Consider the following 23689-nt stretch of genomic DNA (forward strand, 5'->3'; position numbering starts at 1 on the left):
CCCACTTCAATGAACGGGAATCCATTCACCTTGGCTGAAGGAAAACTTTGTCCTTAATTTTTGTTTCTCACTTTCACATTTTAGAACAATAACAAATGAATGAAATGATATCCTATTTTTTCGAGTCGAGTAATGTCAAGAGGATGTGGACCCTACTATTAATTTGTTAATTTTTTATTTACTCCCTGACATATGTCAAATAAGAAGTGTACGTACTCTAAAAAAGAATAAGGTTGTGTTTGGTAACGTTCTTCGTCAAGAACAAGTGTTTTTCCAAGAAACATTTTTTGTTGTTCTTGGTATGGAACAATGTTTTTTGTATGTAATTGACCATTTGGCAAATCCGTTCCAGAATTGTTTTCAAAACAGTTCTGGAACAACTATGGCGTTTGGTAAAACCTGTTTCGTGCAACATTGCAATGTATCAAACTAGTACCCAAGAGAAAATAAAAAGGTTAAGAGACAAACAAAAGAATCAAATATAAAGGAACATGAATTACCGAACAACCACTGAAAATAACAAGGATGGGGATCATGGATTACATTTCAAGAAAATGTCGTAAAATGGACCATGGATTATATCTAATATGGTCGTAAAATTCTCATAAGAAACTATGGATCAAAGGACATATATGAATGAGAATCATATTCCATATTTGAGTAATGTCAAAAGATATGCTAACCATTATTTATTAGAATCTTGTAGATAAATCAAGATATTCAAAGAGATAAGGTAGAAATAATTTTTTTTTGGATGGAAAACAAAGAAATATATTACAAACTTAAGGAGAAACGTGGTGGTCAGTACAAACGTCCAGTGCCAAGTTTTTGGCAACAACTGCACTAAAGTTGTGACTGCTAACAAAGAAATATATTACAAACTTAAGGAGAAACGTGGTGGTCAGTACAAACGTCCAGTGCCAAGTTTTTGGCAACAACTGCACTAAAGTTGTGACTGCTAAACCTGAAATATACATTATGAGTTAGGTCTAAAATCATAAGTAGTGTAGGAAACAAGTGCCATGGCCATTGGCATTTGGTTGGAGATGGAAGAGATTCAGTGATCGTCCGATTATCACACCAAATTTCCTTAATCTGCAACCCAATACTGGCAGTATGGTCCAGACCCTTACGGATCGCAAAAATACAGGAGACCAAGTCGTCCATAACTAGCAGCTTTCCTGCATTAAAAAACCTAAACTTGCCATCAACCAAAAAGAGATAGGCCCATCCGGCCTCAATCAGTCCAGGTGAACTGAATCCTGCACCCAATCAGTCTGAGAATGACAGCCAAAGTCATATAATTTGAGATCAACAATCCATTTAGATACGACCTGGATAATCCATGAAGGATTAGGTTGTGAGGATTCAACCAATAATTTGTTTCTACACGTCCAAATAAAGTAACAAGTGATAATAAAAATGCTAAAAAACCAGATTGAAACAGTTTTTTTAGACTGAAAGTAAAGATAGAAGAATCGGCAAAAAAGAGTGATAGTATCAAAGCCCAAACAATCAGGCCTTAGCCCCAATGGTCCCGCTGCTTAAATGTGTTTAACCCAATCACAAGAAAGGAAAAGGTGCCAAAGAGATTCAACACCAGTTCCACAGAGAGCACAGGTCGAGTCAATCGGCCTCCATTTTGATATAATATCCTTGGTAGGGAGTCTTGCATTAAGCAAACGCCAAAAGAAAACTTTGAACTTAGGGTGAATAGGAAGTTTCCAAAAAAAGTTCCTCCAACCTACAAAATTATCAGATGTTGCAGCAGAGTAGGAAATTAAGTGCCTTACAGCAATTTTAGTGGAGAACTGACCTGATTTAGGCTTAAGACAGTACCATTGATCGTTAGAATTAGAAAGCTTAATAGATTGAATTTGAGGAGCAATACAATGAGGGAGACAGTCTTTGATGAGATCACTGTTCCAATTAGTACCATTTATGAAGTGGCTAACAGTCAGTAACTTAGATTCCTTAGAGAGGGGCCTAGAAACCAGACTTGCGAGATTAGAAGAACAAGAAGGGATCCATTTATCATACCAGAAAGAAGAACAACCATTACCAATACGCCTGCCCAGTAACCTCTCCAGAATTGGGGTTACTTGTGTAATGCTATTTCAGGTCCAAGAGCCTTTCTTACCTTTAGTTTGAGAATCAAAAAAACTGGTCTTGGGAAAATACTTGGCCTTTAAAACCTTAGCCCATAAGGAAGTTGGTTCAGTTATTAACCGCCATCCCAATTTTAAAAGCAAAGCCTGGTTATGATGTTCAGACTTCCTAAATCCCAACCCCCCAGAAGCTTTAGGTCTACACATCTTATCCCAAGAAATTAAAGAAGATTTTTTCCTGGCCCCACAATTGCCCAACCAAAACTGAAGACAGATCGAATCAATTTTACGACAGACTTGAGCAGGGAATCGAAAACATTGCATCAGAAAAGCAGGGGAAGAAGCCAACACAGATTTAATAAGAACACCCCTCTCAGCAAATGATAACGATTTTGTTTTCCAAGATGCCAGTTTACCTTGCATGCGCGAAATCAAAGTCTCCAGCTCTCTAGATTTAGATTTCCCATGAAACAGGTTAGTTCCCAAGTACAGAGATTCCCTAGACATTTCCTTAATCCCAATCACCGAGGATAAAAAAGATCTGGTAGCGACAGGAACGTTTTTACTGAAGTGCATCCAACTCTTGGCATAATTAGTCTCTTGTCCAGAGAGATCAAAGAAGAGATCAAGAATAGCTTTGATGGAAAGCAAATCCTCCTGGTTTGCCCGACAAAATATGAAAATATCATCAGCAAAAAGAAGGTGAGAGATTTCAGGTCCAGAACGCGATAGTCGAACACCACGAAACAAATCAAGATCCCAATAAGCAGAAAGCAAACGAGACAAGACTTCCATAGCAACAATGAATAGAAAAGGACTAAGGGGGCATCCTTATCGAAGCCCCCTGGAAACATGAAAAAAATCAAAAGGACTCCCGTTTAATTTAATGGAAAAAGAAGCAGTTGAGATAAGAGAATATACCAAGTGGATCCATTTATCACAAAATCCTAAAAATCTAAACAGAGAAGTAATTAGACTCCATTCAATCCTATCATAAGCCTTAGACATATCTATTTTGATAGCTACAAACCCTTCTTTACCTTTGGTATGCTTAAAGAAGTGAAAAATTTCCTGTGCTAAGAGAATGTTATCAACGATTTGTCTACCTGGAATAAAAGCAGCCTGCAAAGGTGAAATAAACGACTAAAGACACGTTTTAAGTCTAATAGCAATAAGTTTAGAGAGAATCTTATAAGAGACATTACATAGGCTAATAGGCCTAAAGTCACTAACAGAAGAAGACTTAGCCATCTTAGGGATAAGGCAAATAAGGGTATGATTCATGTCAGAGGGGATGAAGTCAGATATAAAAAATTCCTCAACCATTCTGAAAACATCAGGGTGGACCAGTTCCCAGAACTTTTGGATGAAGCCAACATTAAACCCATCCATACCTGGAGCTTTCAAGGGACCGAGTGAAAACACTACCTTTTTAATCTCATCCAATGAAGGGGTGGTACAGAGATAATCAGATTCACCAGCTTGAAACATAGGTGGGAAAAGGCACTCCACAAAACTAGCATCCAGTGGATTGGAAGAAGTAAACAGATTCTGAAGATGGGTTGCAAATATATGTGCAACATCCTTTGGATCATCAATCATGTTGCCAAAGTCGTCCTTGATGGAGATGTTGCAGCGCTTTCTAAGATTGGTTATAGTAACAGAATGATAGAATTTGGTATTACGGTCGTCGTCTTTTATATAAAAATGTCTGGATTTTTAAGCCAAAACAACTCTTCCGCATCAAAGATCCAATTCAATTTATGAGTGACCTATTGGAGCGTTTGGGGATCAGGGGTAGCACGCTCCAACTCAGAAAGATGGGATGAAAAGAACTTGGTTTTGAGGTGATCAACATGTCCAAACACATCCTTGTTCCATTTCTTTAGTTGGATTGAAAAAGATGAAAGTTTACTAGTTAAAGAGTCAGAAGGTGTTTAAAACCCTAGCCCAACCCTGAGTCCCCTTAGCTGGGCCTAGGCCCGCCCTGACCCTGACTCAGGCCATGCAATAAGCAAATTAAAATAACAAATGTAGGAAAGATGTGAAAGAGGAGGCTTGAACCCAAGACCATCGGGTAGCAACTGGCTTCTATGGACCACAAACTACCAAGTACGCTAGGAATTTGCTTATATGTACATTAACTTCTATTTTTTAAGAAATAAAGAATTCTCTTTAGGGCCAAAATCAGGGTAAAAAATCAGGGTCGGGCTGAGCCCGAGATCTCAACCCTGACCCGACCCGACCTTAACTCAGGGTCAGGAATTTCTGGCCCTAACCCGCCCTCAGGGCCAGAAATCTTAGCCCAAGCCCTGTTCCGGCTCAGGGCAGGCTAGGGCGGGTTCGAGCCAACAGGGCCAAACTTGCAACCCTAATAAGAGCATTAGACACGTCAATATCAGATTAAACCAAGAATCAAGTGTCAATGAATGAAATCAGAAAAAGAAAGAGTTTTGAATTACTAGTTGGAGAGAGAGAGGGAAGAGTGGTGGCCTTGTGGCGGTGTAGCAAAAATTTAAAAAAATCAAGTTAATTTGACCACAGCAAAATCCATAGCAGGCTAAGGTTACAAAACAACAAAACACCCATGAGGTGTTTCGTCAAAGGGGTTCCACATAGGGTTGTAAACGGATCGGATTCGGCTCGGATAGTGCTATATTCGCATCCGCATCCGATTAGTTATCGGACAGATTCGGATAGTGCTAAACGGATACGGACATGGATACGGATCGGATATTTATCCATTTACATGTAAATATAGCTTTTCAAATAGCTATAGCCTATCCATATCCGCATCCATTTAGCTTTCAGATGGATTCGAATAGTGTTAAACGGATACAAATTCGGATACGGAAACGAATTTTGAGTATTCATTTACACCCCTAGTGCCACTACTACTACTTCCACAGATCAATATCTTGCCCGATTCGTTATTTAAGGGAGAAAAAAAAAATGAACCAAAAAGCCAAAAGTCATTTGCCCATTTTTCCGTACTCACTGAACAAAAAAAATAGAGAAACACGTTTCACAAAACGTTACCAAACGCAGCCTAAGAAGTTGGACCTTATAAAATGTTCTTTCCATTTTTTTTTTGGGAAAAAGAATGCTGCCTCATCGCATGCACCATGTGCCTAGACACAGCTCACCCTCTAATGATCATTCCGCCCCCTACAAATGAAAAATCCCCACTAATCAATGCCCTTGTATATTCCTACATTGCCCCTTGCACTGGTGCAACAGCCATGTGACCGGGCAACACTCTTCTTCCCCCTTTTTATTTTTTTTATTTTTTATTGTTGCTCTTCCCATATTGGTTGCCAATGCTAATGGAGTTCAAATTTTGGGTGCCATCTCCTGGCTGGTACCTTCTCCCCTCCCTAAAAAAGTAAGATATATATAAAATCTCCCAATTCCCAAAAAGAAATTGTGGGTGTCATTGTTTGGGCTGGATTGTTATTTTTTTGGGGCATTGTTCTCTGCGCCGCAATGCATCTACACAAGTTGCCCATGTGCTCAGGTGCAGCCTGTGTTACGGCACAAAGAACATTCTCCCTATTTTTTTTGAAGAGAGAAAGAATGCTATCTGGGCTCGTAAGCATGTTGGTGTGCTGCCTCTGCCCCAAATACAGGAAATTCTGCCTTTCCATGGGGGTGCGATAGTCATTTTGTCTGCCCCTATGTTTAGGGGCAGGGGCAGGGGCAGCGTACCGCCATACGCCTCGTCACACACTCTCTCCTTCATAATATGTGCGATACAATTGAAGCCTAGCAATTCGGCCTTAAGGTCCAGAGTCCAGACTTTTGTTATCGTTTCAGCTCCGGTGATTGGTGAAATACGAATTCCGAAATATGGCGTGCCACGTTAACTCTGTTATCCAATTAACTCCCGATTCGCCGCTTTTCCCGATGGCGGTGAACTTCTCCCTCCAAAAGCTTGTCGTAGTCATGCACTCTCCCTTTAAATCTTATCGAAAGGTAATAATATACTTTCTCATTCAGACTCAAACTTTCCATTTCAACCTACAGAAATAAATGGAATCATAGACTTACAGACCTAGTACTAGTTAAGAATTACTCTCTTTGACTCTCTGCGCAGATTTCTTGCTCGAGTAGAATGCGAGGTGATCAATTTGTTGTGAAATCTGAAATGGCGACGGAAAGCCGCCCTATTGCAGACGATAGAATGCTGGTTAAATACTCTGAATTCTCATTTGTCTTTCTTTTGGCGAATTTCGGATTGTTGGGTTGGGAATTTTATGATATAAATAATCGGATTTGCAGGTCTTTGTTCCGCCCCATCCGTTGATCAAACACTGGGTTTCTGTTCTCAGAGACGAACGAACTCCTAGTGCCATCTTTAGTAAGTAGAAATTCAGGCCATAATACATATTACCCGTTTCTATGTTAAGTTGTTTCTACTATATGCAAGTCTTACTAGTAAGAGGCTGATACTTTTATGGTGGGAATCTTTGCAAATAATTATCTTGAGATACTCTTGTGTGATTCTTTTTTTGCTGTCGATTTATAATTATGCCTCTCTCTCTGTGGTAGGAAATGCTATGGCTGAGCTGGGAAGGCTTCTTATATATGAGGCATCAAGAGATTGGCTGGTAAGTTGTTTTGTGGTTCATCAATGCCATTGCCTCTGTTAATACTCGTATTCCATTAACTGTTTTAGCAAATATGAATCTCAGAACCTTGAAGAAGATAGGTGCTTGATGGCTTGCATGTTAATGTTAACAAATTTGAGTACTGATAATTTGATGTTGTGTGGTATATCTGCCTCGAAAAATCCTAAGAATGGGGGAAAGGAAATAAGAAATTAACTTCGACCCTTGAAAACAGTCTCTACCATTTAAGTCAACGAAGGACTGAAGATAGGTAGGTTTTCCAGATTTCCCTGTCCATTTATACCACAAATTTTGCATTTTCTAATGCTCATATCTTGTTGTATTGAGTCTATTGACACTTTAGGGACCTTATACCACAATGGTTGCATGTTCCAGTAGATATGCCTTATAGGATTGACCCACCCTTTAAAGAATTAAACAAAAAGATACCAAGATTTCCTAGAGACTAGACTGCCATTTCTTTAGAGAGCCTGTAGAGTTGTACTTTGTGATTGCTGGTAAAAAAAAAAAAAAGTCACTAGAGAATGTGTTGTCAGCTTTATACTTGACAATGCCTTATCCCCACGTCTGTATATCTAATTACAATATTCACATAAAATATTTATGTTGTGGATTCTTGTGTATATCCAACTACCATATACTTGAGAGATTTTTCTTTAATGTAGTATTACATTTTATAGAGGATAAAGCAACTATCTAGAGAATGAATGCCTATAAATATAACATTTGTAGAGATTATACTGAAAATAATTGGTTATTCATCTCTTCCAAAAAGGATGTTCAACCTTCAAATTGGAATTTCTATGACACCTAGTGGATTAGGTTCACTATGCCACGTATTCAATCGTAAAATCATTGACTACCTTCAAATGTAAACTTCTGGAAGCCCTCTTTATTAACACCTAGCTTAGTCATGTAGGTTGGTGGCTAGGTCTACCTTGAGCCCTAGTAAGTTCTGATACTGGTTGGAAGGAAAATTAGCTAACTTTCAAGTAAAGCATGGGGAAATTTCGTTTACCCCACCATAACCCTTGGTAAAATCTTATTCATCTTTTCATGCTGATCAACAAATCAGAGTGCCCTTACTGCCGTGACATCAGCCTGCTTGGTTGAGAAGATCAGAATTGGTATCTTCTATTGTATTTGTCAATATTTTATTTACTGCCTCACATGTGTTCTGGGGATTCTGATGTGGCCAATTTTATTCTTTTCATACTAGATGCATCTCTACGCGAATTTCTTTTCTCTAATTGTGAGTTTAAAACCATTTGTCTCCTGTTGAAATTGGTAGGAGTAATGGCTTAGTTCAGTGTAGATTCACATTTTATTGGAGATTGGCTCTCAACCAACATACTCAGAAAAACATTGATTCTTCACTGCTTTTATAAGCATGTTGCTTGAAAATAGATTCTCAAGTCTAAAAAATGGGGACTTATAGTAAAAAAAAATTTCCCCTTTTAACTCCTAGGAATGTTGATTTGAAACTAGAGAAAATTGGAGTAGGGTGAATCCAGGACCACTGATTATCTGGCTTTCCATGTTAATTAAACATTTCATAGTTGGTCTCTGCCCCTGTTCAGTGCATCAGTTAAATGCAGCTCCATGACTTGCCTGTGTCATGTCATTCTTGTGCCTGGTCAGCAACCTGCATTAAATCATTAGTTTTCTAGAACTGCTATGGCTGAAAGTTATAATTGTTTATTATCCTCCTATTGTGAATTTATGCCTTCTCAATTGGAGAAAGATGATATGTTCCTTTGGATCTGCTACTACGTGGTGGAACTCCTGTCGATGCAGCTTCTTGGTCCATCCAAAGATGATGGATGATATCTGAATCTGGGCGTTCTGCTTATTACTTTCATAAAGTCAAACCTGTCTTGCTTCTCCACTTCTACTTTTGAAATCTTAACATGTTATCATTTCCTTATTTGCTTATCCTCTAATTGTATCACTTCTTGGCTCTTACAAGGTTCACTTAGTTCTATTATCAGAACTTGGAAATTTTAAGAAAATTTATGGTGGAAACAAATCCAAACATAAACTGATGCATCACTCAACTTGTGGTTGTGTTTTCTCATTCCATTTTATTTTTTAATATTATTTACCCAGAGTCCTACTTACATTTCTGTGTGATTGCTCACAGCCTACTGTCACTGGGGAAATCCAATCACCAATGGGTGTTGCTTCAGTTGAATTTATTGATCCAAGGGAACCCGTGCTGGTTAGTGTTTTAAAATTATAAGCATTAGTTTTTGTGTTGTTTGTGTGACAAGCAATGCTTGTCTTTTGCTTTTGTGCTTTGAATTTATTCTGCATGCATGTTATTGTCTAATGAGATTTTTTGGGGGTATAGGTATTGTGAATTATGTAGACTTTGTGTTAATTTGGCAAGTTGGAGGGCTTCTATAGAACCATCATCTGATACCGGATTCTTTTAGTCTAGCAGGTTGTTCCCATCTTGAGAGCTGGGCTTGCCCTTGTTGAGCATGCATCATCAATCTTGCCATCAACCCAAACCTATCATCTGGGTAAGGCAAAGTTAACGAAGTCCAGCACAGAAGTGAAATTTTTCCCTTTCAAATTTTGTTAAGCCCTAGGTATGACATGATTCCCTCACTATTTAGGGAGGATATTGTTAGAATTTTCCCTATGGATTCCATATATTAGGGCATAAAATGGTTCAGAGCTGGGTTCCAAATCCATGCAGTTTTGACTCAGGTCCAAATGCCCACATTTAAACCAAAATTGAATGTTTGATCCATCTAGGTCATGTTTTCGTGCAATGTGGCAGATTTGGATGGTGGCATTAGTGGGCTTATGTGATAGAGGAACCCATACCAATCTCACTGATCAAATTGCAGCCTGAAATAAGCATTGGAAGTGGTTAAGAAGTATTTAAAGTTATAAAATTAAAACTCCCAATTCATTGTAATGGAATCTAGTGGCTTTGAACTCACTTTTAACGCACTTTTTCTTTCTTATTTTGGGCTGAAACTTGACCAGTGAGATGGGTGAAGTCCCTTATCTCATTGACCCATCCATGTTTGCTGACTTGGCTAGTCTTGATGGATATAAAACATCATGAACATTTGATGCTCGTATGGGACCTTATATATCTAATATATATGTATATATGAGACAATTAACTGAAGGATCCTAAAATAAGACAAACTTCCTAGGATCCAGATTCAGATCTGAGTCCAAATAAGATCTGAACATGTAAACTGAATATGATGTAGATTTATAAATGGACCTAATTCTAATATCCAAATATGGGATAGATAGAGATGGGACGGGGGAAACTCGGATATGGTCCACACCATCCGGTGGAACTTAAAATCTTATATTGTCTATGAGCTGTTTTCCTTTTTTGTAGTCAATATCATCAAGGATTTTCTTGGTTACTGTAATAGTGGATTCTATGCTCTTTTCTTTTGCAAATTTAGGAATAAGCAGGGATGAGACGACACTCCTGCCTAGTATATATTTGAACAAGTGAGTATACCTCCATTACTCAACTGTATTTGTGTAGTTCCCCAACTCCTCCCCCTCCCCGCACACACATGTGCCTATTCTCCTTGATTATCATAATGTTATAACTTGTACATGGTACATTCCTCTGGAACTTCTTTGATCCACTCCTCTATGTTATTTGATAAATGTTATTTGATAAATAGAGTTATCCATGCGACCAAATCCCACATAATATCTTTCAAGCTTCACTTTGACTCCCTATACCTATTGATTTTTTGTGCTGTTACTGTTAACAATCAATTTCTTATTTGCTTGTAGTTCTGGTTGGTCCACATCTGTTTGTAAGTGGTGTGATCAAATTAACCAAAGAGCTTCAGGCTCCACCCTGAGTCTCCATGCTTTCTGAATGCTCCTTTTTCTTTGTCTCTGTTAGGAATCAATCTCAGAGTTCGAAGTCTGTTTTGCAGGTTGCCTGAAAAAATTCCAGAAGGATCCCGTGTACTCATTGTTGATCCCATGCTGGCAACAGGTACCAATGCTAATGCAGCTTACTCTCCATATTATAGAGTTTTCTTTGAAAGTTTAGTGGGAACTTTACGGATGTTTATCACTTTCAAGATTTTTTGCTCTTGCCTTAGTTTTGTTATAATGGTCAGAACTTAAATATAAATGCTTCTATCCCTGATTTGATTTCTTGCCTTCCATTTCTTTTGAGGATGAATTTAGGTGGCACAATAGTTGCAGCAGTTGACTTGTTGAAGGATCATGGAGTTGACAACAAGCAAATAAAAGTGGTAAATAAATTTACTTGCCTACTTTTGTTTGTCTCTTCAATCCCAAACACAATCAGTTTCAAAAATGCCATTATTGTTATGAATAAAATCTTCTGAAAGACTTCCATTTTACGTCCTATCAAAACATGCCAAGATGAAAAACTGGATACCATTTTGTGAACTATAACTGCAAAGCTCCAAAATTTGAACAATGTGCTGCTTTCATGTTGGCAGATACGTTGGAAGCCTAAATACCAATCCAGGAAATTAATTTTTGGAATCTAATTATTCTATCAGATGAAGACTGCCGTTTGTGTTAATCCAAGTTAGATGTCCAAACAGTTCTCTGTAGCAACCTTCCCTTTTCGTCAAATCAGTGCTTCAGTAGAGAACTTGCAATATACCTTTGTAATAAAGCAGACGAAATACCTAGTAGGGGATTGCCCTGTTTGTGAGGACCTGAGTAATTGTTGAGCTCTGTTATGCTAAAACGATAATATCCAATAAATTGTACATTGTAGTGTAAATAACAGCCCTGCATAAATGCATAGAAGACAGTCTGCTAAATTTTTCTCTATTTTAATAATAGCATCACATGTTTTACAACCCAATAAAAGGTATAATTTTAATTTACTATTTCTTCCTAAATCAGTAAATTATGTATTTATTATAAGGGAAAGAGAATGCTGGGCGTGTGCGGTGCACTGCCCCTGCGCCCAGACACAGTGGCATGCGAAATGACTGCCATGCCCTCGGGAAATTCTGCCTTTCCATGGGGGCACGGCGGTCATTTGTGCGCCCCTGTGTCTGGGCACAGGGGCAGCATACCGCACGCGCCCAGGTAACGTTCTTTCTCCCTTATTAAAAATATAAATTCATATATCAATATATCATTGTGCATGGTTATAACTTGGGGAAAATAAAACTGTTTATGTTCTTATGGTGTTGTACATTCATGACTGTGATGCCCAACCACTTGTATTACCATCATTTCTAGTGTTTGAAATCTTGGTTTGTGAGATATTCTCATCTCTTATCCTTGTCTCTTTTTTCTTCTTAACTGGCTATTGATGCCTTCATTCCCATTTGATTCATATGATTCATCAAATTACTATATTTTGCAGATATCTGCAGTAGCTGCTCCTCCAGCTCTTCAAAAGCTTAGTGAGAAATTCCCTGGGTATTTATATTCTTTTGCTAACATAAATGTCATATATATTACATCTTTCCATCTAGTAGATTAAATTGCTGCTTTTGTTTTTCTCCAGGCTTCACGTGTACACCGCGATCATTGATCCTACTGTAAATGACAAAGGGTAGGTAACTTGGTGTAAGCATCAACATCAGTCATACTTTGATTTAGACGATGCAAATGTGTATATTAGCATGTTTATTTGAACTGATAAGTTGTGAATTTTCAGGTTTATAATCCCTGGATTGGGAGATGCTGGGGACCGTAGTTTTGGTACATGAAGATGTAGGTCTGGGAGTATGCTGAGTTGATTTCCTCTACCTGTAAGTTGTTGCAATTTTGGAAAGAATAATAGAAGGTGAGAAGGGGGGTGGGACTGGCTTAGTGGCTTGTACCCCTTTTTTTTTATTAGATACATGGAAGTGCCATTTATTTTGTTCATAAGTTTAGATCGACTGACTTCTGTTCATAGATTCACTTCGATCCTTGAGCAAATTGTAGGGGCAAAGATTTTCTATTGGATAGACAGGTCCATGTTTGGATTAATGGACATGTCAGATTTCAGAACCTATTTCAATCAATTACCTTACCTTGTGTTGGAATGCATTCAAGTATTTTTCAGCTGTCCATGTATGCCCATGGACCCTCTTGTGGTCATTACTCATTAGACATGTTTTGTCACTTAGCGAACTCCGTTTGGGTTGAAATTTAACATATATCCACAAAATTTGGGCCCCATTTAATCTGCCATGTGGCAGATATCTGGGCTGTTCATATAACTTTTTCCTCTTGAAAAATAGACTGATGCTTTGTATGTTTGCAATCTGCAGTGGCTCTGCTTTATACATGTTATTCTTTAATAGAATGAGACTTGCGGGTTTTAAGCATATCGTGCGGGACTAGGAACTTAAACTGGGTAGGCACCGACCCAACAAATGGCCATGAGCTTCTTAAAATCGAATTGGGCATCCCAAGTCAACCCTGGCCCCCCTCACCAGAAAGAATGGGTCTTCCTTGTATAAGTTTGGTGTGGCAAAATGGATGCAGGTCTAGCAGAGTAAATGGTGAGTTCATTCCTATTTCCTGCACCATGATTCCTACCATGTTGTGTGCCAACTGGACAAGTCAAGTGTCAGATTTGGGGTTTTAAATCAATTGCTTAAAACACATTGTACTGCACAGTTTCCTTTGTGTTTTTGACAGTCCTGAGTTATACAAGTATTTATGTTTGTTTTGTCATTATTATTTGCCTACTATGACAATAGGTAAAACTAGATTGGTTTCAAACTTGATACATAAGGAGGGAAGGGTAAAGATATCGTCAGTGGAATTGCAACTTAGAACTCTGCTAGAATGGCTCCTGCACGACTAATAATATGGAGTGGGTTTCCACTTTGACTAGGGGGGGACGGGAAGCATGGGTGTAATTCCAACAAAGGTTAGAATTGTTTCACCTTTTAGTATATGTTGCTTGGACACTGAATTCTATGAACATATTACATATCCATGTCATTATTTAATCATTGGTAGATATTTTGCCCAATCCAACAATATAATATGTCAAGTGATTCAAATCATATATCCCTTTGGATTTGAGTTTTGGTTCAGTTTTTTAGGTCAAGTGGAACCTGCGTGGTTTAATAATTTAGGCCCCAATTTAAGTCTTCAATGGGTTATTTGGGTCATGGGTTAAGTAATTTAAAATTTTTTATTGTAACAGGCTCATTTTATAAGCTCAAATATTCGCATAGCATGGGCCTATTCAAATCTCACGATTGTGTTTCTCAAAAATTGAATATGTTAACAAAGGAAAAAAGGAAAGAAGGAAAGAAGAAGCAACACCACCTCACATGAGCCATGAGGGCTTTTCTGTGAGGCTCACACAACAATGGATACCAGAAGCTCTTTTTTTTTTTGATATTTGAAGATAAACTTCAAAGTACGTGATAGTGAAGGAACAATGTTAAGAAACAGGGGAAGTTTAGAAGGTACTGATCAGTGATCACAAACCAAAAAAAAGTACGAAAAACTAAAGATAAGATGAGAGCAAGAAAGCAGAAAACTATAATGAATTGACGATCAGTAGAACAGCTGCATGCTCACCCCAGTGATAATCTTTATGCAATCACAATACTCTCTTTGGTCTGTAGACACTGTACAGCAAAAACACGAGCCTTGCCGGTGGGAAATAGCTTATGATCTGCTGATAAAATTAGCTAAACACCGCCATAACCGCCACCGTCACAATTGCAACCACCACCACCACTGCAGCTGCTGAAGAGTCCTCCGTGTTGGCCACGTCTAGTGCTGAGGCAACAGCACATTAAGCCAATCAATATCATGAAACCCGAAGCAGTGGCCAAGGCCTCAACCCAACTCAAGTAATTGACCATCTTCCAAGCGTCCCTCTTGGGTTATATTCCACAACTACTTCATCATCTCACACGAAATTGATCAATGTAGACACAACTAAAGAACCCGCATAAATCTATCAAATAGGGTTGCTCGCCAGCAAACAAAACAGGGTATACCTGCAGAAAGAGAGGAAGAGGGATTTTATGGTGCACATGGTTTGATCTTGAGGAAAGGCATGATAACATGGGCAGCCAGGTTGTCAATATGAAGTGGAAAAGAGCAAAAGACTAAAAACAATTCTAATTCAAAACATGTTACATGCGACCCTTAAAATTAATTTTCTGAGATGTGATTGGATCGTGATGATCATAGAATCTGAGAGGTTAGCTTTTTAAATATAACTAGTTTACTTCTAATATTAAATTAAGGATAGAGAATGTAATGGGAACCAAGTTTTTTTTTTTTTTTTGGAGACAGGAGGGGTATTCGACTTTAGGCCGACTAAATCCCCCCTGGGCTCGTACATGACCCCCGCGCCTCGCACGAACAGGGAGCTTCTGGGCCCTAGTGAGCCTCAGGCGGGTGGCCCTAAGAAATTATGCAGCAACGAAGGTTTGATCACGAGACCTCGCTTCCTGAGGATGGGAACCAAGTTTTCCTTCACCCTTGGTTAAGAGAGAAGATCTTAAGCCATGACATTTTTCCTTTGAATTGATCTTAATAGTGTTTTCAACTTTGCGTAATATGGGTATATGTAGTAATGATAAAATTCACCTGTCTAAGAGTCTAATTATAAGATCACACATCATGGTAGACCCTTCTAGACAATCATGAAAAACTTTCTCCATATAATAAAGGGAAGTGAAATTCTATCTATTTAAAGAAAAGTGAAATTAGTGAATAAAAAAATAATATATTTAACGAGGAGAGAAAAGAGAGCTAACACAACTAATGTGGAGAGAAGGAAACTTTAGAGGGAACAGCCTGTACTTCCTTTTCCCACAACAATGAAAAATGTAATTCTCATAAATAGTTTAAAAAATCGGCTGGAGCATCAAACTGAAAAGTGCACGAATGGGATCTATTTTAGTGGAACGAAAATGAAAAATATGCATTGCACAAACTTATTTATATTTATAACCAATTAAAATAAAAAATTAATTCATATAACCAAACGACAGATCCGCCATCTTTCCAGCCATACTACAAACCAAGGCACCGTGTGGTTGGATTCATGGTTTTCAAAATGGTATCGGAGTGAGCGTATCCATTGATTCGTTGGTATATCGATACATGCATGATCCTGTATCGGTGGAATCAATTCTTATCATAGGCAAATCTGTTCAGAAATTATTTTTTTATTAAAATTAAGGTTAAATCATCCGATTCGACCCAATATGGCAAACTATAAAGATAAGAGTAATAATCCCTTTTTTTTTCGATCATCTCTTAATCACACGGTGCATGCCTAGAGATGTGTGTGACACAGTTTAAAGGTTGAATGCTCCCTGAGAATGCTGGGCTCTTTGGAGACGAGCTCAACTCATAGGCCACTAGGTGTTGGACTCTTAACTTTCAACTCAAGGAAAGGCGATCAGGGGGTGATGGTGTGAAGGAGAAAAGGAGAAATAACTGGATATACACATCTGATGGGAGAGAGAGTTAAACATGCAACCTCTCCCTAGACTTGTTCTCATTATTGCCTATTCTAGGTAAACCACCACCCATCAAAGCCATCTTTAACCATTGATCCTTAAGACGTATTCTCAAAACACTTATATCTACTGCTGTGGCAATGGGGGCATTATTAGGTATACGCCAATTTAGCCACTGTTAGTAGATGAAATGATTTCTTTCAGGCACGAGGATTCCAACCCTTTTACACCAATATTTTTCTCTCCAAATATGCTGCCCATAATAATGAAAGGGGAAATAACATGAAATGTGTGCCAGTGTCCGGTCCATTGAAATTAGAATTTATGAAGAATATCAACCTTTTATATAGTTCGACTACAAAAGTCCATAAATCTAAACCGGAAAAACAGAGTGAAATGGGTGCCACCGTCCAGTACGATGAAGAAAGAGAGTTTTGAACGATCCCATTCTTTAATCGTCCAACCAAGAAGAGTTGAAGCTTCTTCTCCTGTTTATTTTTCTTCTTTTTCTTTATATTTTTCTAGTAGGAAAGAAAAAGAAAACTGCTTGGTCGTACAGCTCCTGTGTCTAGACATACGAGCATGTGAAGTTGTTATTTCACCCTTTGTGGAAACAAAAAATCCCATTCATGTTGATACTTGTGTCCATGTTCTCATTGACCCCACAATGGTGCAAAAGCTACACGGCCAAGCAATGATCTCTTGCCCTTTTTTAATTTTTTTAGTTTTTATACATGAAAATCGCCCATTCAAGAGGATTGACACTCCCTTGGTGCATCCACGCCTACGTGTTCAATAGCTTGTTGCATCCACTGGAGGCAATTCCACCTGTGCTCCATGCGGATATCAATGCCAGAGCTGTGGTTCCCAGACACTGCAGCAGTAAGCTCTTATGATAGTCCTGGTCTCATTAGACCATGACACTTTTACCTTCCCTAAATTTTTGCTTCACACTTTATGGATTCAGGATATAAAAGGATTGTACTAAAGCAGATGAGGGTTGTAGCAGACATAGCGGTCTCTTCCTTTCTCAGTCACCACACACATAGTTTTTGTTGTTTCACTCTTGAACACGAATAAGGAATAAACGGGAACAATTGGTTTGAAAATAAGAAAGATAAGAAGAAGAAGAGATACAACACTCGTTTCTAACAAAGACTATATAGGACCTTTGTAGACAGAAAGGATGTGTCCTTGGCAGTCCCAAGAACTTATAATTTAGCTCGCAATCCTGAAGTATTTGTTCATAAAATGAGACACAAAGACAACTGGTTTTACAGAAATTAGATCTGCAAAAAGAAAAAGATTTACAACCCAATGGTCTGTACAAATATGCAGCCTCCACGTACCAAAGGGGATTCAGATTTCAGACACAACACCCACTTTATGTATCAGCAGCAGCAACAGTAGTTCAGCCCTACATAAAACAAATTTCATCAGCATCACAACCAATATACTCTTAACCCCCAACCAACCACCAATAACAAACATTTCTTCTAATCCAAGAAGAATAAGAAGAGAGTTGAAGGTTATGACAATTGATCTAGTATTCAAATGACCACCACCTGTGGTCACATGCAAAGCCAGAAATTTCCACATCATGTATTAGGGGTGACAAAAGCAAACCCAACCCACAAACCAGCCAATACCCAGTGACCTACATTTGTGTGATGTGTTAAATTCACCGATTTTCCAAGCATGAATGTTGAAGGGTTGGGATTGCATTATCCCAACAAGTTAATGGGCCAATCATGGGATGAGTTAGGGACTGAAATGATTAAGACAACTTTGATGTCTTCCCCTTTTCTCTTCTTACTCACATCTTGTGACCCCGAAATTAATCAATTTATAGAAGCACTCACAAAGAGCCACCACCACCAACCTCAAATCCCCAGTCCCTTCTAACTCCAATAGCACAAATGGCAGTAGCAAATCCCAAATCATCTATGACACCTAGAAACTCTCACACACACCCCAAATCCCATTACTCACAACACTACCTCAGTCTACATCATTGGCACTGTAGCACCAGACCCAATGCAGTCGTCTGAACTCATTGCCAAGATTGTTGAATACAATATCCTCCACAACCTGTAACTCAACTTAATTCAGCCTTATCCCAACTATCATCTACAACCTGTAAATTTTAAAATCCCCTCGGGCCAAGCAGTCAAGAAAGATTGATTGGAGGCAACGAGGATGATACTCAAATGTTGGTGTCCATTAGGGGTGTCAAAAATCGGACCGAACCATTAGAACCGACCCAAAAATGGACCAACGGTTGCCCCTAATGGTTTCGTTTTGGTTTTAATTCAGCCCAGGCAGAATAGGATCAACTGTTAGACTGAAACTGAGAGACTGTCCTAATGACCAGAAGACCAAATTGATGAAAAATCAGTTTTTTAACTCTCTCTCTCACTCTCTCTCACACACACACATCGGGCCAATACTGGGCCTACAATCGGATTTAGCCAAAGACCGACCAAATCAACCAATATAAGCCCAATAACCACCAACCACTTACAGACTAGTTTGGTTTTATTGGTGAAGACGAAAAAGGGGAAAAAAATATAAGTGGTGTAATAAATTGTGTTTGGGTTTGGGTGTTCTCACCCACTTGGTAAACGGGTTGGATGCTGTTTTCAAGGTGTCAGAGGCCACCCAACCCACCCAGTTGCCATGTATATCATATTATATCAAAGACAATATGTGATACCTCTCTAACTCCACACAATGTTGGTGCTTCTTCCTGCTTTCCTGGAAGTCCATAATCAGCTCAAGTGAAACTGCAAACATTGGGGAATACACATGATCTTTCTGAAGCTATTACTTAGGTCATTGTAGTCCCTTCTCTTTGGGGCTATATTTAGAAGGCCAAAACTAATCCATGTGATTAGTGTTATTTCAAAGCTTACTTCGTTTAACACCACAAGGTTTTAGATCCACTCATCTAAGTTACCAAATCAATCCATTTTAATTAGTTGAGAGGGCATCGCAACCAGGTGATTGACCGATACCAAGGATAACTCAGTTTTAAATTAGCATAAATATATACACAAAAGTCTTATGCTGTTCTTCAGTCTTCACTGTCTTCTTTACAATAAGAATTCTTGGCCGTTGTTTCTATCTCTATTAAAGTTCTAAGTTCATTCAAGTTCTTGAAATATTTCTAGTACTCTTGATATATCTTGTCATGGGTTTTCTCCGTTCTGAGAAAAGCATTCTTCAACTTGAAATCATCAATCAGGATTGACCGATACCAAGGATAACTCAGCTTTAAATTAGTATAAATATATACACAAAAGTCGTATGCTGTTCTTCACTGTCTTCTTGACAATAAGAATTCTTGACCGTTGTTTCTATCTCTATTAAAGTTCTGAGTTCATTCAAGTTCTTGAAATATTTCTAGTACTCATGATATATCTTATTATGGGTTTTCCATTATTTCTCTGAGAAAAGCATTCTTCAACTTGATATCATCAATCAGGATAAGGATAGTCCTAAAGCAGCATAGGAAATCAGGAGGCCCAAGAATCAGTATAAAGGCCCCTTGGCCATTACAAACTAAAATACTAATCCCCTGCCTTAGGTGATGTCCGATAGCAACCCAGGGGTGAAAAATAGATGCTGTCAGGCAAAGAACGATAATGGACAAGAAGAACTGCCCCTAGAAATCCAAATCGGTATCACCACTCAAGTATAAGTTCATACAAACATCCATCCAAACTTTATCGGTACCACCACTCAAGTATAAGTTCATACAAACATCCATCCAAACTTTAATAGGTCCTTAGATTCAGTTTGAAATGGCAGCTAAAATTACGTCCGGGGAGGGGGGGTAATGCAAATACACAGTTATCAGCATCTGAAACCAAAAAACCAATATAAGAACTAAGGACTAGCAGGCTCGTATGTGAAATAGGTGAAGAGTGTATAATACTTCTACAATCATAACATAATTTATCATAACAGAATGAAAAAGCTTCTCCCATACACTGTGCAAAGGTTCCAGAACTCAAAGTAAAGTTCAACAATGGAGGACAGAGTTTACTCACATCCCATCAATTCCACAGGTTGCACTACCCATTTAGAGTTCACTATAATTGCGCCAAACTGCACGGAATTCTTCGCGGAATGTGTTCAGGCGTGCTTTCAGGTTAGGCGTTCTAAAGCTTGCATGCAAAACAGTGGCTGGAAAAGAAAGGGGAAAAAGAGGGAAAGGTGGGAAAAGTTAAGCTGAGGAGAGTTGTATTGCTCAAAGAAAAGGTAATAAAATAGTAAGTAGCACATACCAAGAAGTCCAATGACAATGGCCCATAGGACAGTAAGGAGACTACAGGATGTGAACCACAGGATACAACTGGCTGCAGAAAGAGGGGGCAAATTCCTGATTAGTCAACATTTGTAAATATCATTATTTATTTATTTAATTACCATACTAAGACAACAGACAGATTTACTGAAACAATTTTAAAATAGGATAAGAAAATATAGTGTAGAGTTTTAAAATACCTGTTGAGAATAGCAATACGAACATCCAACGAGGACGTCCACATATATGAATTGATCTTTTAGCTGATGGACGCCCACGAATAACAGGCCTGTCGATAATCAGGTCATGTAATAAGAAGCAGAGTAAACTACCTTTTAAAAACACAAGGTAACACCACTTACGTTATAGGAGCCCTCATCTTTGCAGCTAAATGTGGGGAAAATTGTCTCACAGTTCTAGTTACCTTCTCATTAAAAGTAACTGCAAAACTGTAAAACCAATTGTCAGCAACAATATAAAAATAGAGAAAAAGAACCAGACGATCCACCAATAATATTAATCATCATAATAACATGTTTAAAAAGAAAAGTACAAAACATTATCACAGAAAGAGAATGTAGGCCAGCCTCAATGATGCTTTACCCAAGAAAAATGACAAGAAAATAAAAAATCATGCAATTATGTATTAAAAAAAAGGGGGGAAATGAATGACTTAAGGAAACTATGTCTTCTTTGTCCTTCCGCTTAAGTATGCACCATAAGAATAAGAAAAACTAAAACAAGAAGAAGGAACTCTTTTCACATGATAAGATCACTTCCTGTCACCAATGAATATTCAGCATTTCTTCATTCTTAATGTAGTCTACAACAGTATCAGACTGTGAAATTTCTAGACAGCACATCCTTCCCTCCTACCTTGTTGTTTTCTTTTAATGATTAATCAAAATTAGACTGAAGGCATAGAAGTGTGTATATAGCTCTATTAATTATAAATCCTTAAAACTAAAACATGATTAACTTGTCATAAAAACAGACTCCATATGGAACTGTACTGGGACAAATCACAGTAATGGCATAAAATATGGTAAATTTCTGAAATTGTCATCAGAACCGCTGAGATGAAGTTGTGAACAAAGATCTCTGAGAAAAATCACATTCCAAACATCAGATATAAAGCAACCTAAACAATTGAAAGTTGTGTCCCATGCAGTGAGGCATATGCTTCAACAATACAATAATACATAACCAAAATACAGCATTCTCTAAAACTTAGACCATACAGAAAACTATTGTCCATATTCACACATAGATACTCAATTTTAATCTTAATTTACAACATATACAGCATGCCAAACAACATTATATAATTATCAATATAAATTTTATATATATATACACACACACACACTCCAGAAAAATTAAAATCCTACACTTCGGTCTACTCCTCTTAACTTTTCAGACTGACTAATAAATATTTAAAACAAAGAGAGAGTACCCTACCACCACCTTAGCTAGAATTCAGTCTGTGTTTCTAATGAATTAGAGTAAGTCATTCTATAAACCAAAGATTTTGGTGTGTGTGAATAAATGCATCTTTTGCAGTGTTTGTTTAAGGTAGAGTCTTCAAGTGTTGCAAGAGGTATCAGATGGGCAACCTAGAACTTTATTGCAGAATATTAGCAACATCATCAGTTATTCTGATCATGAGATTAGCATAATTTCCCCTACACCACTATCAGAGGCATATTAAACAGTTTCGATCAAAATTGGCAAACTTTGGCAAAATATTTCAGTTTTCCATGGGTCAAAATTCTGAAATTTGGTTGAAACTGGCAAACATTTGAATTTGACCCCTCCCCCAGCAAAACCTAAGATCTTAAGTCGTTGCAGCAGAAAATTGGCCAAAAATTAGCCATCAAACCTGTAGTAAACTAAGAGTGGTAGAGATAGAAGAAGCCCTCCCACAAAAGACTGGGGTATGCCTATTGTTTGACACATATCCAACAGAACAATTCTCCCCTGTCTCGCATCTCACTCCTGGATTCCATTGTTTTTCACCCTTCTGTTCAAAACTGCATCGTAGTGACTTCAAAATGATAAGGAACATTAATCATACAAAAAGGCCAACAGGCGTTCTAAGATAATACACAGAACAAACATAAAAACTAAAGCAATACCTCACGCCAAACCTCAGGGCACACAATCATATGACCCAGTACATCAAAAATCTTGATCAAATAACTACAACACCTCTTAAACAAGTTTCTAACACTGTCTTTAATCAATAGAAAGGATTGACGAAAAAGAGAAAAAGATGACTCCTCTTAAGAAAACTAAAATCAAATAGAGTATAACTACATACAAGGGGTGGGACTGCTTCAGTATAGAGACATACTGCGTAAACAGATCTACAGATAGTAAGGAAAGCCATATACCTATCATTCAGGAAAGCAATGCTTAGGGCCGTTAAGAAAGCGGCAACAATAGCAAGTGGCCTTCTAAGAAATCCCAACCCTATGATAAAGTAAAAAGAATAAAATCAAGAAAATTATCTGACAAAACAGTAATAAGCTTTTGCAGTTATCTGATACATTGCTCACTTACCAAGAATGAAGATTATCATGATGAAGTAATTTGTCCGATAACTGCAAACACAAGGGGAAGATTCGAACACTACTGATTAAAAAGTGAATTGCAGGTCCAGAAATTCGGAAGAGCTAGATGATCAGAAACAGAACCAATTCAATTGACGATTACATCAGGAATAAATTGCATACTTCTGAAGGAACAACAGCATAAGGCATAAGCACACTTGCATGAAAGCGGAATAGCAACTCATCAAACAAATACACAATAAGATCAAAAACAAAAACAATACAAACGGTTGCTGTCGGGTTCAAGAAAACTAGTAAAAAGTTGAGAAGAGCTCGTACTAGTAAAGATTGCATTTGAGACGACTGCTCCATTTGGCATACGACCTAGGGATAGTGAATCTGGAGAAGAACTCGGTGAGAGGACGAGGAGGTGATGACCAATCGACTTCACGGAGAGCATCGATCAAATCTTCCGCCGTTACGTTTCCCCAATCCATCTTTGATCTAAAACCCTAGAGACCTTTCGCCAACCCGTGGAACTCTATTCAAAGAAAACGAAAGTCGAGAAAATTTGCAGAAGATTTCAAGCCGATTCTCGTTTCAATTATTCGTAGACCATCAGGAGAAGAAAAAA

The 23689-nt window shown here is 38.1% G+C and overlaps 3 protein-coding genes across 3 annotated transcripts; 1 reads left to right on the plus strand and 2 right to left on the minus strand.

Annotated features, from left to right (window-relative positions):
• Positions 1-882: 882 nt before the first annotated feature.
• Positions 883-3710, minus strand: LOC122667252. Its single transcript, XM_043863536.1, has 5 exons — positions 3342-3710; positions 3149-3230; positions 2141-2896; positions 1082-1262; positions 883-964 (listed from the first exon to the last, which is right to left on the minus strand). Exons 1-5 carry the CDS (start codon positions 3708-3710, stop codon positions 883-885), a joined length of 1470 nt encoding a protein of 489 aa, XP_043719471.1.
• A 2224-nt stretch (positions 3711-5934) lies between these two features.
• LOC122652136 (uracil phosphoribosyltransferase) lies at positions 5935-12536 on the plus strand. The gene is made up of 12 exons (XM_043845811.1): positions 5935-6083; positions 6205-6297; positions 6390-6468; positions 6660-6718; positions 8883-8960; positions 9186-9267; positions 10186-10234; positions 10681-10742; positions 10940-11007; positions 12111-12166; positions 12255-12302; positions 12408-12536. The coding sequence occupies exons 1-12, from the start codon at positions 5958-5960 to the stop codon at positions 12457-12459; spliced, it is 852 nt and encodes a 283-aa protein (XP_043701746.1). The 5' UTR covers positions 5935-5957; the 3' UTR covers positions 12460-12536.
• Positions 12537-17362: 4826 nt separating this feature from the next.
• On the minus strand, positions 17363-23650 carry LOC122648895 (PRA1 family protein A1-like). The gene is made up of 8 exons (XM_043842193.1): positions 23395-23650; positions 23066-23106; positions 22897-22975; positions 20863-20949; positions 20701-20789; positions 20481-20552; positions 20244-20379; positions 17363-17605 (listed from the first exon to the last, which is right to left on the minus strand). Exons 1-7 carry the CDS (start codon positions 23550-23552, stop codon positions 20276-20278), a joined length of 630 nt encoding a protein of 209 aa, XP_043698128.1. The 5' UTR covers positions 23553-23650; the 3' UTR covers positions 17363-17605; positions 20244-20275.
• Positions 23651-23689: the final 39 nt, after the last annotated feature.

The sequence above is a fragment of the Telopea speciosissima genome, chromosome 1 (assembly GCF_018873765.1).
Source record: "Telopea speciosissima isolate NSW1024214 ecotype Mountain lineage chromosome 1, Tspe_v1, whole genome shotgun sequence".
NCBI classification, from domain to species: Eukaryota; Viridiplantae; Streptophyta; class Magnoliopsida; order Proteales; family Proteaceae; genus Telopea; species Telopea speciosissima.

Bases quoted from the DNA above. Each gene is read 5' to 3' on its own strand.
- LOC122667252 (XM_043863536.1), bottom strand. From the start codon at position 3,710: ATGATTGATGATCCAAAGGATGTTGCACATATATTTGCAACCCATCTT. The intron at 3,231-3,341 runs GTTAGTGACTTT...TCACCTTTGCAG, and splicing joins AGATGGCTAAGTCTTCTTCT to GCTGCTTTTATTCCAGGTAG. The intron at 965-1,081 runs GTGTGATAATCG...TGTATATTTCAG, and splicing joins TTGCAGATTAAGGAAATTTG to GTTTAGCAGTCACAACTTTA.
- LOC122652136 (XM_043845811.1), top strand. From the start codon at position 5,958: ATGGCGTGCCACGTTAACTCTGTTATCCAATTAACTCCCGATTCGCCG. The intron at 10,235-10,680 runs GTGAGTATACCT...TCTGTTTTGCAG, and splicing joins CCTAGTATATATTTGAACAA to GTTGCCTGAAAAAATTCCAG. The intron at 12,303-12,407 runs GTAGGTAACTTG...GTGAATTTTCAG, and splicing joins CCTACTGTAAATGACAAAGG to GTTTATAATCCCTGGATTGG.
- LOC122648895 (XM_043842193.1), bottom strand. From the start codon at position 23,552: ATGGATTGGGGAAACGTAACGGCGGAAGATTTGATCGATGCTCTCCGT. The intron at 22,976-23,065 runs GTAAGTGAGCAA...ACTTTATCATAG, and splicing joins CATGATAATCTTCATTCTTG to GGTTGGGATTTCTTAGAAGG. The intron at 20,790-20,862 runs GTAAGTGGTGTT...GATTATCGACAG, and splicing joins AAGATGAGGGCTCCTATAAC to GCCTGTTATTCGTGGGCGTC.